The following is a 17178-nucleotide window of genomic DNA, read 5'->3' on the forward strand; positions in this document are numbered from 1 at the left end:
GCAAACGGCGGCACTATATGGCGGTATGGACTAACTCAGTTAATTCACCGAGTAGCCGTGAAAGAAAAGCACTGTGCCCTGTTAAACTCCACAGAGGCACAGGCTAACTGCCCAAACAGAGCATTCAGTGGTCACACATGCACACAAAACTCCTTGCCGGGGGTGCCAGCATTCTAGGGGCTTATTTCAGCCAGGTCCCTGAATACATTCAAACACAAACTCCTCGCCGGAGATGCCAGCATTCTAGGGGCTTATTTCAGCCGAGTCCCTGAACAAACTCACGTGACCACACTGGTGCAAAGCACATAACAAAAGACAATACTAGTGCATGGCCGCACGGCCATGCGAGCCTTAAATATTTGCAGCACGTATAGGACCTTCCTAGAAGGACCAATGAGAAGCTGCCACAGAGCGTGAGCACCTACAGGGCTTTCCTGAAGGACCAATGGCCTTAGCTGCAGTATCTGATCATGTGACCCTCGATCTCCACTGAGAGATCTTACTCTGGGCATGTTCAGAACGTGAAAAGCAGGACTTAGTCCCAGAAGTGTCTGCTCGTCGCTGCCCAGCACTGACTTCAATGGCAAAAGCAGGAAATGCAGCAGTAACTCTTTGCACAGAGTCAGACTCAGCAAGACGCTGGGACCAACGTCTCTGCTGAGCAGGCTCAACTGCAGCAGGAGAAGAATGGGAGACCGCAGTGGAGATGGCCCGAGATTCCCCCTGTGCAGAGGCAGGAACTCGACCCCTAACATTACCCCTCCTCCTAGGGCCCCCCCTCCTTGGGCCTCGCTACGTTCAAAGGCAGCAATGAGCTGCGGAGCCCGAATGTTCTCAGCAGGCTCCCAGGATCTATTCTCAGGACCGTAACCCCTCCAGTCAACCAAATAAATTTTTTTCCCACGAACCACCTTGCACCCCAAAATAGCGTTCACCTCGTAATCGTCCGTAGACGAAACCGATGTCCCGGCAGATGACCCAGAAAACCGGGACATGTATACGGGCTTAAGGAGGGACACATGAAAGGTGTCGGTGATACCTAGGCGTGGAGGAAGGGCTGGACGGTAGACCACAGGATTAACCTGTTCGAGGACCTTGAAGGGACCCAAGTAGCGAGGAGCATACTTAATGGACTCAACACGCAGGCTGATGTTACGAGCGAAGAGCCACACTAAGTCGCCAGGAGCAAAGGTCGGGGCAGAGCGCTGATGTGCATCGGCAGAGGACCTCATTCTCTCCTTGGAAGCCCTGATGGCATCCTGAGTGTGGTCCCAAATGTCTCGTGCCTCCACTGCCCAGTCTGTCACCCTGGAGTCAGCAGAGGACATGGGCATAGGCACAGGAACCCACGGATGCTGGCCGTAATTAAGGAGGAAATGATTCTGACCGGTGGAGTTGGCTACAGCGTTGTTAAGGGCAAACTGCCCACAGTAGCAAGGATTCCCAGTCATCCTGCCTGGCAGAAACAAAATGTCGCAAATTAGTGACCACAGTCTGATTGGCTCTTTCAACCAGCCCATTCGTCTCGGGATGATAAGCCGAAGAGAGATTTAACTCAATACTGAGTAGACGACAAAGCTCCCTCCAGAATAGAGATGCAAACTGGGGACCCCGGTCACTGACAATCTTGTCCGGCATACCATGTAAGTGAAAGATATGTTTGATTAACAAGGCTGCAAGAGCCTGTGTAGAAGGTAGCCTTGGAAGAGGCACCAAATGAACCATTTTGGAAAAATGGTCGGTGATCACCCAGATAATGGTGCAACTACGAGACTTGGGTAAGCCCACCACAAAGTCCATCCCGACCATCTCCCAGGGCCTGTCTGCCACTGGCAGAGGGTAAAGCAAACCAGCTGGCCATTGCCGAGGGGAATTGTTCTTGGCGCAAGAGACACACGCCCAAACATAATCTGCGACATCACGAGCCATATGCAGCCACCAGTAGGTCCTCGCCAGTAACTCAGATGTCCTTTTGGAACCAAAATGTCCACTCACCCTGGATGAGTGTGCCCAAGAGAACCTCCGGTCACAAACTGGATGGTACAAAAGTCTTGCCCGGAGGCACAGACTCTAGCGAAACCGGGGTTACAGTTCTCAGGCTCTCAGTGCGCACAATAAGCCGAGGCTCCTCTTCCTCCTCCACAGATGACACAATGGAGCAAGAGAGAGCATCGGCACGAATGTTCTTCTCCCCAGAAAGAAAATGGAGGGTGAAATGAAACCGGGAGAAGAACAAGGACCATCTGGCCTGGCGAGAATTTAACCTCTGGGCTGTTTGCAGGTACACCAAATTTTTATGATCTGGGAAGACTTAGAAGGGAAAACGAGCTCCCTCCAAGAGATGTCTCCACTCCGAGAAAGCCAACTTCATGGCTAGCAACTCCCTGTCCTCAATGGAATAATTCCACTCTGCTGGTGAGAAGGTCTTAGAAAAGAAGAAGCAAGTATGCTTCTGACCTTGAGCATCCTTTTGGAAGAGGACTGCTCCAGCACCAACAGATGAGGCATCCACCTCCATGATAAATGGCTTATCCACATCGGGGCGATGTAGGATGGGAGCACTAGCGAAGTGTGACTTTATGGAGACAAAGGCCTTGGAGACCTCCTCAGACCACAATTTGGGATTTGCCCCCTTCTTGGTGAGGGCAACCAAGGGAGCTACCAAAGTTGAGAAGTGCAAAATGAACTGGCGATAATAATTAATGAACCCCATAAAGCGCTGCACCGCTTTAAGAGAATGGGGTTCCTGCCAGTCCATCACAGCCTGTAGTTTGGCAGGATCCATAGCCAATCCCTGGACGGAGATGATATAGCCAAAGAAAGGTAAAGACTAATGCTCAAACATACACTTCTCCAACTTGGCATAGAGGGAGTTTGCCCGTAGGAGGTCGAAGACTTTGCAAACATCTCTCCGGTGGGAGTCTATCTGGAGAGTAAATGAGAATATCATCCAGACAGACTACGACCGAGGTGGAAAGCATATCCCGGAAGATGTCATTCACAAAGTCTTGGAAAATGGCTGGGGCATTACAGAGCCCAAAGGGCATCACCAGATATTCATAGTGCCCATCCCTGGTCTTAAAAGCCGTCTTCCATTCATCCCCTCACGGATGCGAATCCGGTTGTAAGCACCCTGCAGATCTAGTTTAGTAAACATAAGTGTTGAGCAATACCTTCCAATATTTTAAAGTATCGGTATCGGATGGTATCGGCCGATATCCAAAAATATCGGATATCGCAGATACCTGATACCAATGCAAGTCAAAGGGACACAAATATCGGAATGTATTCTGGATGGTTCCCAGGGTCTGAAGGAGAGGAAACTCTCCTTCAGGCCCTGGGATCCATATTAATGTAAAAAATAAAGAATAAAAATAAAAAATATGGATATACTCACCTGTTATGGACCTGGTGGTTAGGAGCACCCGAAATGACCTGATGGTTAAACCGATACAGGACAAGCTCTGGGAAGTGGGAACTCTGCTGACCGCAACCCCTAATCCTATCACACACACTAGAAATAGCCGTGGAGCGTACCTGACATGGTCTAGACGCCTCGACACAGCCTAAGAACTAGCTAGCCCTAGAGATAGGAAATAAAGCCTACCTTGCCTCAGAGAAATTTCCCCAAAGGAAAAGGCAGCCCCCCACAAATATTAACTGTGAGTAAAGATGAAAGTCACAAACACAGAAATGAAACAGGTTTTAGCACAGGAAGGCCAGACTAACTAAACAGACAGAGGATAGGAAAGGAATCTTTGCGGTCAGCACAAAAATCTACGAAGACCACGCAGAGTGTGCAAAAAGACCCCCGCACCGACTCACGGTGCGGAGGTGCCACTCTGCATCCCAGAGCTTCCAGCTAGCAAGACAATCATGAAAGCAAGCTGGACAAGAAAACAACAATCAGGGACTTAGCTTCTTGCAGGAAGAGACAGGTCACCAGAAAGATCCAAGAGCGAACTGAACCAGTGCTAGAAGATTGACAGCTGGCATGGAGTAACGATCTGAGTGGAGTTAAATAGAGAAGCCAGCCTAAGAATAACCTAGGTCACCTGTGGAAGGAACCTCAGAACCAGCAACTCCACTCACAGCCACCAGAGTCCATGGACAGAACTCGCCGAAGTACCACTCATGACCACAGGAGGGAGTTCGATAACAGAATTCACAACACTCACCCCTCCGACGAACCCTGGCTGTCACCGCTGCAAGCATCCACCCCCGTTCCTGAGAATGCAGAGAGTGAAGGACCTTCGATGACGTCACGGTCAGGTGACCGGACAATTTGGAGGCAAACGTCGCCGTGTCTAGTGTACCTCCACCTACTACCACTAGACGGTGACGTTTCCTCGACCACTGGGGACATCTGGGGGCAAGATGTCCTGACTGTTGGCAAACATGACAGACCTTGAGTGCACAAGTGGTTCGGGACTTAGATCCTGCTCGTGACACTTCCATGGCCTCATGTGACTCAGGAACTTGGACTGGAGATTCCAGAGGTTTGGCGAAGGTGGGAGCCAGCCGAAACCTCTGCCTACACTCGACTCGCTCTAACCTCCGCTCGTTAAAACGGAGGTTAATTCGAGTAGAGACAGTTATTAACTCCTCCAGTGTGGCAGGAATCTCCCTAGTGGCCAGTGCGTCCTTAACGTGATCAGCCAGGCCCCTCCAAAATATGGGGATAAGGGCTTTATCCGACCACTCCAGCTCAGAAGCTAAAGTACGAAAGCAAATGGAAAAATGGCTGACCAAGGACTCACCCTGAGTTAGTGCCAGCAGTTGGAGCGCCGTGTCATGGGTGACTTGAGGTCCTAAAAAGACCTGTTTCAGAGTGCTCAGGAACAGCGGAGCACTCTGCACCACATGATAGCCACGCTCCTACAGCAGTGTAGCCCATTCCAACGCCCTGTCTGACAAGAGTGACAGAATAAATCCCACCTTAGCCCGCTCTGTGGGAAAACGTGCAGCCAGGAGCTCGAGGTGAATAGAGCACTGACTCACGAATCCCCTACAAGATTTTCTATCTCCAGAAAAATTTTCTGGCAGCGGGAGGCGAGATAATGTTGGAACAGGGGTTGCAGTGGAAAAGGTTGCTGCAGCCACGCTAGCAGCCTGTACAGCAACTGCGGTAACTTCCACAGCTGAGGTTGAGCTCTCGAGAGCTGCCAACCTATCCTCCAGCTGCTGGATATACCGCAAAGATTGCTGAATGTCCGCCATTTACTAGCCAGACCCTGGTGCTAGTATTATGTTAGGGCTAGCGGAACGCACCAAGTAAATAGAGATGTTTTTATTGATATTGCTGCGTTCGCAGCCCAGGGTTCACCGTGCAGGAGTACCTGCTGCTAGCAAACGGCGGCACTATATGGCGGTATGGACTAACTCAGTTAATTCACCGAGTAGCCATGAAAGAAAAGCACTGTGCCCTATTAGACTCCACAGAGGCAAAGGCTAACTGCCCAAACAGAGAGCAGTCAGTGGTCACGCATGCACACAAAACTCCTCGCCGGAGGTGCCAGCATTCTAGGGGCTTAATTCAGCCAGGTCCCTGAATACATTCAAACACAAACTCCTTGGCCAGAGATGCCAGCATTCTAGGGGCTTATTTCAGCCGGGTCCCTGAACACACTCACGTGACCACACTGGCGCAAAGCAAATAACAAAAGACAATATTAGCGCATGGCCGTGCGGCCATGCGAGCCTTAAATAGTTGCAGCACGTATAGGACCTTCCTAGAAGGACCAATGAGAGGCTGCCACAGAGCGTGAGCACTTACAGGGCCTTCCTGAAGGACCAGTGGCCTTAGCTGCAGTATCTGATCATGTGACCCTCGATCTCCACTGAGAGATCTTACTCTGGGCATGCTAAGAACGTGAAAAGAAGGACTTAGTCCCAGAAGTGTCTGCTCGCCACTGCCCAGCACTCACTTCAATGGCAGAAGCAGGAAATGCAGCAGTAACTCTTTGCACAGAGTCAGACTGAGCAAGACGCTGGAACCGACGTCTCTGCTGAGCAGGCTCCACTGCGGCAGGAGAAGAATGGGTGACTGCAGTGGAGATGGCCTGAGATTCCCCCTGTGCAGAGGTAGGAACTCGACCCCTAACATGTATGTTATAAAATGGTAACACTCACTGGGGCTGCAGTTAGTTTAGGCAGGGTTAACTGTAATGGCCGGCCCAGTTTAGGAGGGGAACTGAGAGTTAGTGTCAAGTAAAGGAAGTGACATAAGCAGTGAGTTTTGAGCAGTAACTAGCAGCAGACTCAGATCAGGATTATCAGAGAGCCCCTCTGCATGAGTCCTTTTTTTGCTGGCCTGGGAACCTTGAGATAGACGTTGGGGCCTGGGCGCACATTTTGCCTCTGAAGCTGCAGGAGAAATTGGACTCAAACTCTAACAAGCAGAGTAAGATGGAATCCAAATATACTGCTAGAAAAGGAGAAGGTCCCCTAGGGCTAGAGAAAATAGTAAAATGAATCTTCTACCGATACCAAGAACTAGGGCTGAAGTTGTGCTCTGTACCTGTGGTAAAGATGCCACCCCCTTGGGTCTTACCCTCTACATCTGACTGCAAATACTGTAAATACTGCCATTTGCGAAGTAAAAATGCAATTAATTATTTTTATGGAATCCATGTCCCTTGGCGTTATTACTGCAGAGGTTCCATATTAAGGAAGCCTGGAACACATGCAGGGCTGGAGCCCTAAAGTAAGTGTGATGTGCTCCACACAGCAGACATGTTGTCTGTAGGATGCCAGAGTGATGACAGTTGCTCACCCATGACTACCTCACTTGAGAATCTTGTATCTCTTTAGGACAACCATTTGATCCCAGTACCACAGTCATTTGTGCCTCCTCCAATATCATCTCAAGATTAGTGATGGGGATGCGCTTTGACTACAGTGATAAGAGGTGGATGGATACCCTTGCAGAATCAAGGAAAGCTTTCCACATTGTGTCATCAACTTGGGGGCAGGTGAGGCAGCAGTTTTGCCAATTATAAGAGTAAAATAAATATAAGAATTTCATTTGATTTTGAAATAAAAAAAAAAAAGTTTACAGATTAATTATGAATTTGGAGGTTACTTTAAGGGACCCTGTCTGCAGGACGGTAACCTACACAGTGTGTGCCGTTCTACTGATTAAAATGATACCTTGGTTGATGAAATCCGTCTTGTGGTTGTTGTTTAATCTTTATTTTCTGTTTTCAGTTAATGAGATTCTCGTGTTTTGGGGCAGCCTGTGCGGAGGTCTTCATGTGATGTTCTGATTAGCGATTCATACTGAAAACTGCTGACTGGTCACTGATCCCTCAGTTACCTGCCCCCTAGTTTACTTAGTGTAAAAGACTCGTTCTGCCGGCTGTCGCACCTGCGCTGCACCATAATCGTAGGTTTATTGTGCTCATAATAAATGTGGTTGAGGTTATCCTGTTCATAGAAAAAATAAATAAATAAAAAAAAAAATTGCGTAGGCGCCTTTGGTGACATCTTTGAGGAGGAATTTTTTTTTCTCTAGCAAGATGGCACTGTCGACGCCTGCGCAATAGCAGCTATTCGATCACCTCTATATACACCGATAGCTGCAACTGCGCAGGCGCAAATGGATTGTTTTTGTTTTATGATCAAGATAACCTCAACCACATTTATTACAACAAAGTACACATGCGATTATGCTGCAGCACAAGAATATCATTAACTCCAAACTGAAAATAAAGATTAATCATCAACCAAGAGACAAATTTCTTTAACTAAGGTATCATTTTAACCAGTAAAACAGCACCAACCTTACACTGTGAGTAGGTTACTAGGCACAATCCTGCTGACAGGTTCCCTTTGAAGGGAACCTGTCAACTGAATTTGGCAGGACTGGTTTTGGGTCATATGGGCGGAGTTTTCGGGCGTTTGATTCACCCTTTCCTTACCCACTGGCTGCATGCTGGCCGCAATATTGGATTGAAGTTCATTCTCTGTCCTCCGTAGTACACGCCTGCGCAAGGCAAGATTGCCTTGCGCAGGCGTGTACTACAGAGGACAGAGAATGAACTTCAATCCAGTATTGCGGCCAGCATGCAGCCAGTGGGTAAGGAAAGGGTGAATCAAACACCCGAAAACTCCGCCCATATGACCCAAAACCAGTTCCGCCAAATTCTGGTGACAGGTTCCCTTTAAGTAATATGTTAGAGATGCCTATAACACCTCCTTTATTGGAAAGTGCTCAAAATAGTTGGTTTACAAAACCCATAATTCATGAAAAACAGAAAATCATGGCATTCCTATCAGGGCATTAAATAATTAACATTTCTGTCAACAAGACCTTCATCAGAAAAATGCAATTGTTTTGGTTAGCAAGACGTTCATTAGAAAAATGCAAATTACTGTAGAGGCAGGAGTACAAGTCAGCACAACCAGGAACCGCAAATCCATCAAAAGGAAGGAATGTGCCGTGATTCTCTATTTCTCATGAATATTGGAGTGATATCCTATCCGTGCACCTTTCACTAAGTAGTATTTCATGTAAGCTTTTGAACAAAATGTAAAACCCATTAGACAGTTCCCAGAGCGGGAAGTTGCATTTCCCTGCTTGAATGAAAACATTTGTCAAATATTAAAAATGCCATATCAAAATTATATAAAAATGGTTAAGAAAATTGTTAGTTTTCTACATTTTAGAAGCAAGTGAATGTTTCACTTGGGCCTCCACTGTGCAGTCCAATGGCTCATTTTAATTTACAATATATGAACTGTATGTATAATCCTATTCATTACTTTTATTATTTTCTTTTAGGTATATGATACCTTCCCTAGAATAATGAAGTATTTACCTGGACCCCATAGAAAAACATTTCAACTTGTTAAATCCCTTAAAGACTATGTGAAGGAAAGCATCAAGACCCATCAGAAGACACTGGACTCAGCCTGTCCCCGAGATTACATTGATTGCTTCCTTATCCGAATGAATCAAGTCAGTACATTTCTACAACACCAGCTATAGTAGCTATTATAGGTGAATACATAATTAGGACTTGAAATCTCTCATAGGTACAGTAGGTACAGAAAGTATTCAGACCCCCTACATTTTTCACTCTTTGTTTCATTGCAGCCATTTGTTAAATTCAAAAAAGTTCATTTTTTCTCATTAATATACATTCTGCACCCCATCTTGACTGAAAAAAACAGAAATGTACACATTTTCACACATTTATTAAAAAAGAAAAACTGATATATACAACAAAGTAAAACACCAGCGCTACCAATCGAAAAGATACCCTTTGCTGCTGGTATCAAAACAGCCAGATGCCAGGGCTGTCAATGTAATTAAACAATATTAGTAAAACAGGATGATACCGCGCTAAAGAGAAATGTCTGTGCTGAAGAATCTATATACCAATAGGTGGAGTATACAAACGTTGCCCCAATTAATAAACTCCCCGCTGAGTCCCTGCTACATGTGATGGGAAAAAGTGGAAGGATAAGTGCACTGTGATAAATACTATGCTGAGCACAACGTGGTACCAGAGGTGTTGGCACTAACCAATACGAGTTTGACTCACCGAGGTCTAATGATAGACGTAGTGCCAGAGGTACCAAGGATCCGAGCGCCTGGAAAGTGAGTCCAGCACATGAGACGCTGCTCCTGAGGAACAAGTACTGGGCGAGGAAGCCAGCGCCAGGTAGCAGCAGCCAAACAGGAAGGCGGTGAGTCGGCGTGGAAACCAGGAACGCCCCGGCTGGTGGCGTCCCTGGAGACAGTGAAGCAAAACAAAAAAAAAAAATGGCCGACGGGAGCGCTCACTGTGTGACATCACAAAAAGTGTGGAGCAATGCTGGGACCAAGCAGACAACCGACACGTTTCAAAGGAACGCAGTCCTTCTTCATCAGGGTTACCATCTGCTTGGGAAACCCGACTTTTATAGCCACTTGTGTCCCACCCCCCACTCCTAGCCCCGCCCATAGGGCTGATACTGAAATTTAGTGTGCCTCACCGCTGTTATTGTGTAGCCTGATGTGAGAGAGGTGGCGCTCAGGGCTAATGCACCTGTACACTGAGGGGAGAAAACCATGTGTGCCTGACACAGGTTCGAACCCAGTGGAAGAGGACTTGAAACATTAAAATCCTGTTTTACTAAAAACTGAAATATCACATGGTCATAAGTATTTAGACCCTTTGCTTAGTATGGAGTAGAAGCACCTGTTTAAGCCAGTACAGCCATGAATCTTCTGCAATAAGTTTTTCACACTTGGATTTGGGGATCCTCTGCCATTCTTCCTTGCATATCCTCTCCAGTTCCAATAGGTTGGATGGTGAATGTTGATGAACAACCATTTTCAGGTCTCCCCAGAGATGCTCAATTGGGTTTAGATCAGGGCTCTGGCTGTGCCAGTCAAGAATGGTCACAGAGTTGTTCTGAAACCACTCCTTTGTTATTTTAGCTGTGTGCTTAGGGTCATTGTCTTTTTGGAAGGTGAACCTTCGGCCAAGTCTGAGGTCCAGAGCACTCTGGAAGAGGTTTTCATCCAGGATATTTCTGTACTTGGAAACCAGTTGTCCTGTCCATGCAGCGGAGAAACACCCTCAGAGCATGATGCAGCCACCACCATGTTTCACTGTTGGGATTGTATTGGGCAGGGAATGAGCAGTGCCTGGTTTTCTCCGCACATACTGCTTAGAATTATCAGCACAAAAAGGTCTATCTTCGTCTCGTCAGACCAAAGAATCTTATTTCTCATAGTCTGGGAGTCCTTCATGTGATTTTAGCAAACTCAATGTGGGCTTTCATATGTCTTGCACTGAGGAGAGGCTTCTGTCGGGGCCTCTTTACCATAAAAGGTGTTGTGAATTCTGTTGTCGAACTCCCTCCTGTGGTCGTTAATGGTACTTCGGCGAGTTCTGTCCATGGACTCCCTCTGGTGGCTGTGAGTGAAGCTGCTGCTTCTGAGGTTCCTTACACAGGTGACGTGGTTTATCCTTTGGTTGGCTGCTCTATTTAACTCCACTCAGATCGTTACTCCATGCCAGCTGTCAATGTTCCTGTGCTGGTTCAGTTCGCTCTTGGATCTTTCTGGAGACCTGTCTCTTCCTGCAAGAAGCTAAGTCCCCGATTGTTATTTTCTGTTCATAGTTTTCTAGTCCAGCTTGCTTTCATGATTTTGTCTTGCTAGCTGGAAGCTCTGGGATGCAGGGTGGCGCCTCCGTACTGTAAGTCGGTGCGGGGTCTTTTTGCACACTCTGCATGGTCTTTTGTAGTTTTTTTGTGCTGACCGCAAAGATACCTTTCCTATCCTCTGTCTATTTAGTTAGTCTGGCCTCCCTTTGCTAAAACCTGTTTCATTTCTGTGTTTGTGACTTTCATCTTTACTCACAGTTAATATTTGTGGGGGGCTGCCTTTTCCTTTGGGGAAATTTCTCTGAGGCAAGGTAGGCTTATTTTCTATCTCTAGGGCTAGCTAGTTCTTAGGCTGTGAAGAGGCATCTAGGGAGAGTCAGGAACGCTCCACGGCTATTTCTAGTTGTTGTGATAGGATTAGGGCCTGCGGTCAGCAGAGCTCCCACATCCCAGAGCTTGTCCTGTGTGCGTTTAACTATCAGGTCGTGCCGGGTGCTCCTAACCACCAGGTCATAACAAAAAGGCCCGACTGGTGGAGGGCTGCAGTGATAGTTGACTTTGTGGAACTTTCTCCCGTCTCCCTATTGCATCTCTGGAGCTCAGCCACAGTGATCTTGAGGTTCTTCTTTGCCTCTCTCACCAAGGCTCTTCTCCCATGATTGCTCAGTTTGGCTGGACGGCCAGGTCTAAAAACACTTTTGTTGGTCCCAAGCTTCTTCCATTTAAGGCTCTGTGCACACGTTGCAGATTTTGATGCGTTTTTGGACACGTTGAATTGCATGAAATCCATAGTGTAGTGCACCACCAATGTTAGTCAATGTTTAATTAAGAATTGGTGTGCAGATGCTGTGGAAAAATATGCGCGGTTTTGCAGCATTTTATTTTCCATAGCATATCAATTCTTTTTGCGGATTTGCAGCTTTTCTGCACCCATTGACTACCATTGAGTCAGGGAAATCCATAGCAAAACTGCAGATTTAAAAAAAATCTGAGGTTTTGCTGCAGAGTTGCATGCAAGAAATGCTGCAGATCAGGAGAAGGAAGAGTTTGTGGGTGGAGACTGTGTGTCTGGGCAGACTGTGTGGGCGGAGACCATGTGTGTGCAGAGAATATGTGCAGGTGTCTGTGTGTATCTGTGTGTATGTGTGTGTGCGGGTGTCTGCATGGCTGTGTGTGTGTGCAGGTCTGTATGTAGGCAGGCATCGTCTGATGGGACTACTAGTCCCATTTGGCTATGCCTGCTACAGTGACAGCTAGCTGATGATGGGACAGGAGTCCCATCATCCGACTACTGTCTTCAAGTGTAAAAAAAAACATACACACATATACAGTACATACTCACCATATAGCTAGGCCCTGACGCCCTCGATAACCTGTAAAAAAAAATAAAATATTAAACCAACAGTATGCTCCCTGTTCTGATGTAATCCATTTCATAACGAATGTCCCACGATGATCTCCTGTGTAAAGCTGTCGCATCGGCAGATGTGACCGATCTCCAGGGGACTCCGGTGATAAAGTGACCAGAGGTATCCTCCTGCAGTGGATAACTCTGCCGTCAGAGGTCACTTGAGTTCATGCTGTCATCAGCAACGCTGTGTGAGAAAATTCCCACAGCAGTGCCGTAAAGTGAGGGGATGAACTGAAGTGAACCCTCAGTGTTAACACTGCAGGAGCCATTATCTCTTGTCAGTGGAGGCCCTGTAGAGTGGTCACATCTCCTGATGTGACAGCTCTATAGGGAAGATTATTGTGGGACAGTTGTTATTAAATGGATTACGTCAGAACAGGGAGTATTTGTGTTGGTATATTTTATTTTTATTGCAGGAGATTGAGAGTGTCGCATGGATTAGCTGTATAATATAGATGGCACACTGTGTAGTGTTTTAATTCATTAAAATACTTTATTCTGGCCGTGTGTTTATTTAACCCCTTAACAACTATAGGATTTGTAATAGGTGTCTTATTGACGCCTCTCCTTTACTAAGCTGGCTTTACCTTACAATACAAAAGTGACAAACCCCACAACTATTACCACATATGCCACCTCTACAGGGCACTGGGAAGACAGAGGCTAAGTGCCAGAATTGCCGCATCTTAGAAATGCATAATTTCTGGGGTGTCTGAGAGCTGGTGTTGTAGTCCTGGGGAGGAGCAATATCCGTGGCCTCTTCCTAGGCTATTAATATCAGCCCACAGCTGTCTGCATAGCCTTTTCTGGCTATAAATTATAGGGGGACCCATCGTTGTTTTCTTTGGGGGGGTCCCACTATTTTAATAGCCAGTAAAGGCTAAATATACAGCTGCGAGCTGATATTAATAGCTTGGAAAGATCCACTGGTATTAACCCCTTTCTAGGCTACAAACATTGGCCCCCGGTCACTGGCTTTCCCTCTCTGGTGCAGAAAATTGCAAGGGAGCCCACGCCATTTTCTTTTCAATTATTTTTAAATTAAGCAGATAGATATTGTGTTTAAGGCTGGGGTCACACTTGTGAGAAACTCGCACGAATCTTGCACCTCAGTACGAAGCACTGCCGCTGGCACTTGGGACCGGAGTGTGTAGCTGCATGTATTTCTATGCAGCTGAACGCTCTGGTCCGAGTGCCGGTTACTGAGGTGCAATACTCGTGCGAGTTTCTCGCAAGTGTGACCCCAGCCTGACGCATATTTTGTGTGTGTCTGTATTTAACTCTTAATGTACCACTTTATTATGTTTATTACTAAACATTGGGCTTGGTATTAGCTACAGAATCTATAGATCTATCTATCTGTGTGTGTAAACATTATTCTTCAATAGAGTATGTAAAAGAAGAGGCTGGACAAAGAAATGAAATCACAATTCTTTTTTTTTGTTTAATAATATATCTTTATTCAGCTTACAAAACACATACAAATCCGCATGAAAAAACGCATGAACATCCGCATAAAAAAACGCATCAAAAATGCGTAAATGACACATAAAAAATGTGCGTATTTTTAACTGTGTTCTCTGCCAAGAGATGCAGTGTCTGCGCAGAAAATTCCACATGCAAATCCGCAACATGTGCACATACCCTAAGAATTATGGAGGCCACTGTGCTCTTAGGAGCTTTGAGTACTGCAGAAATTCTGTTATAATCTTGGCCAGATCTGTGCCTTGCCATAATTCTGTCTTTGAGCTCCTTGGCCGGTTCCTTTGACCTCATGATTCTTATTTGGTCTGACATGCACTGTGAGCTGTGAGGTCTTAGGCTGGTTTCACATTTGCGGTTGTGTCCGCAGCGTTTCTACCGCATATATCCGCATGCGTTGTGTATTCCTATATTTAAAATTAGGGACGCATGCTTTTGTGATTGTTCGCGTTTTGCCGCGTTTGACGACGCATGCGTCGTTTCATCGTTTGCGGCTTGGCGCAGAAATGCAACATGTAGTAATTTTTAGAGGCGACAATTTGCCGCCTGGAAACGCATGCGGTCGATTACGCAAGGTTTGCGACAAAAAAACGCATTGCTGTCAATATGAACGCATGCGTTCAGAAGCACATGCGTTTGGTTGCGTTCGTGAACACATGCGTTTCACAAGAGAAAAACATGTCTAGACACTGATAAGCCACCCCTCACATAGTAGGTGATAAAGGGAGGTAGTGTACATTTGCAGGTCACTACTCAGCAGACACTGAAGCAGAGCAGACAGACACAAGCACCTTGGAGGAAACCAGACTCTGAACAATGTGAGTATATCCTAGCCAATGCCTTTATTTTCTATTTTCTGTCTCTACATGTCCTAATTTCTGCCATTTCTTTCTTTCTACATGCATCAGAATGTCTTCTTCTTCGGCTTCTTCTTATGAGGAGTTTCTTCCTGGGCCGTCGGAAGTCGAGCATGTCAGTGAGGTGAGTACTTGCCTCGTCCGATTGGTAAGTATTCACTGTCACATCCACACATGGGACAATTTTTGTTTTTCATTTTTTTAGAGCTCTTCTTCATCTGCGGCAGAGACTGGGCAGGAGCAGCAGAGTCAAGGTCGGGTTGAAAGACGGCAGCGGGTACGTATACAAGGCTGACTTTTTTATGCATCCTCAGTGTAATATTCTTGAATCTTCCTTTCTTTCCATTCGTATTTCTTTACTTTTTTCTTCTGGAATCCTTTTGTATGTTGACTTTCCTATTCATGCCATTTCTCAGCATCTTTTTTCTTTCTTTTTCTTATATTAATTGACCAAACTTTAATGACTTTATTTAATTTCTAGGTTCCACAATGGGAGGATGTTCTAATTGAGAATGACCTCCTCATCTCCCTGGTCCAGGAGCGAGTCCCGTTGTGGGACACCCGGGATCCACTGCACTCAAACAACTTCACGATGCGGCGCCTATGGAATGAGGTGGCCAAAGAGATGTGGGGTGGCTGGGACAATGCCCCGACTCGGGTCCGAAATGCATTTGGTAAGTATTGCACTGCAGTGTGAAGCAGCAGAGACCTTGGCCGTGCTCACACAACTGTGTGTGATGAAAAAAACTCTCTGGAGTTTCTGTCATCACACACAGTTGTTTTGAGCATGGCCAAAAGTCATTTTTCTGACCAAAATGTTTTTTTTAACAGTGGGCAAAGTCAAAACACGGTGGTGTTCGATGAAGGACCGCTTCAACAAGGACCTGCGTCAAGAGAGCCATGTTCCCAGTGGTTCAGTAGCAAGGATCCGAAGATATAAATACCATTGTGTTCTGGCATTTTTAAGACCGGTCCTTGCCCAGAGAACGCAACTTTTTATCACGTGCATTAGGTTGTATTGTATTGCCATAATCTGTATTTTTATATTCCACAGGATTTCGCGTCTGGTTATTTTTTGGTATTAATTTTGTTTTTCCTTTTTTTCACAGCACATGGAGTACTACTGTTGGCCCAGGTTTTGGAGCGGTCCTTCATCCGACAGCCGCGGACCTGTCCCAGCCATCCAGCAGCGCAGCAGCAAGTGGGCCTTCCACACTAACTGTACACCAGGGAGCTGGTCCATCAGGTCTTCCCCTTTCGCGGTCCTCTTCCACTGCCCCCTTTTTTTTGGGCTCCTTCCGGCAGCGGCAGAGGGCTTCGGACAGGTCACTCATGCCGAGGTTTTTGCACTTGAGCTCGGTTTTACACGAAGCAATCAAGGCTTTGGGTGACCGAATGGATGTTTCACATAGCCTCTTGAATGCACATATCCAGGAGGTCACCAAAAGCCTTGATCAAGTGAAAGCAGCCCTCCAGAGGCCAATTCATCATTTTTTAACCAAATTGAGCAGAGCATGTCGGAATACCTTACTCCTGATCTCCAGCTTAGTGTCATGCAGGCCTGCAATGCTGCTTATGTGCAGGCTATGCAGCAGAGTCAGTATTTTCAGCAGACAGTGTCGGCATATCCAACTGTTCCTTCACTGTCACGATTAACCTCAATGCCGACCTCTGCTGCATACCACTGCACGGCCACCTCAATTTCTTCCACAGCCGGACACCACTACAGCGCCAGCACCATGCCGAATGCACTTGGACATCCCACCGCCACCACCATGACAACCGCTGCTCCTGCTTGGACTTCTTCCACTGACACCACGATGTAGCAGGACCCTGGCATGGCCTTCTGTTCTGCCACCACCACGATGCAGCAGGACCCTGGCATGGCCTTCCGTACCGCCACCACCACGATGCAGCAGGACCCTGGCATGGCCTTCCGTACCGCCACCACCACGATGCAGCAGGACCCTGGCATGGCCTTCCATACCGCCACCACCACGATGCAGCAGGACCCTGGCATGGCCTTCCGCTCTGCAAGAACTATGGACTCTGGCATGGCTGCACGCTCTACGAGCACTATGGACTCTGGCATGGCTGCACGCTCTACGAGCACTACGGACTCTGGCATGGCTGCACGCTCTACGAGCACTACGGACTCTGGCATGGCTACTCGCTCTACGAGCACTATGGACTCTGGCATGGCTGCACGCTCTACAACCACTATGGACTCTGACACAGTGCAGCCAGACCCTGACAGGTCACCCACCACCATGCCATGCCATATGAGCCCACCAATACCTCCCAGAACCCGGCAAAGTAAAA

At 46.9% G+C, this 17178-nt stretch overlaps 1 protein-coding gene across 3 annotated transcripts in view; it reads left to right on the top strand.

The window, feature by feature from the left end:
• LOC138661792 (cytochrome P450 2C23-like) overlaps positions 1-17178 on the top strand; it is a 100104-nt gene that overhangs the window by 19893 nt on the left and 63033 nt on the right. For 2 of the 3 annotated variants that reach the window (XM_069746714.1, XM_069746715.1), the window contains 2 exons: positions 6814-6974; positions 8786-8962. In XM_069746714.1, the coding sequence (XP_069602815.1) occupies positions 6814-6974; positions 8786-8962 (338 nt within the window). The remainder of the gene's footprint in view (positions 1-6813; positions 6975-8785; positions 8963-17178) is intronic. The other variant, XM_069746716.1, reaches the window with a different exon arrangement.

This window comes from Ranitomeya imitator, chromosome 2 (genome assembly GCF_032444005.1).
Source record: "Ranitomeya imitator isolate aRanImi1 chromosome 2, aRanImi1.pri, whole genome shotgun sequence".
In the NCBI taxonomy this organism is placed as follows: Eukaryota; Metazoa; Chordata; class Amphibia; order Anura; family Dendrobatidae; genus Ranitomeya; species Ranitomeya imitator.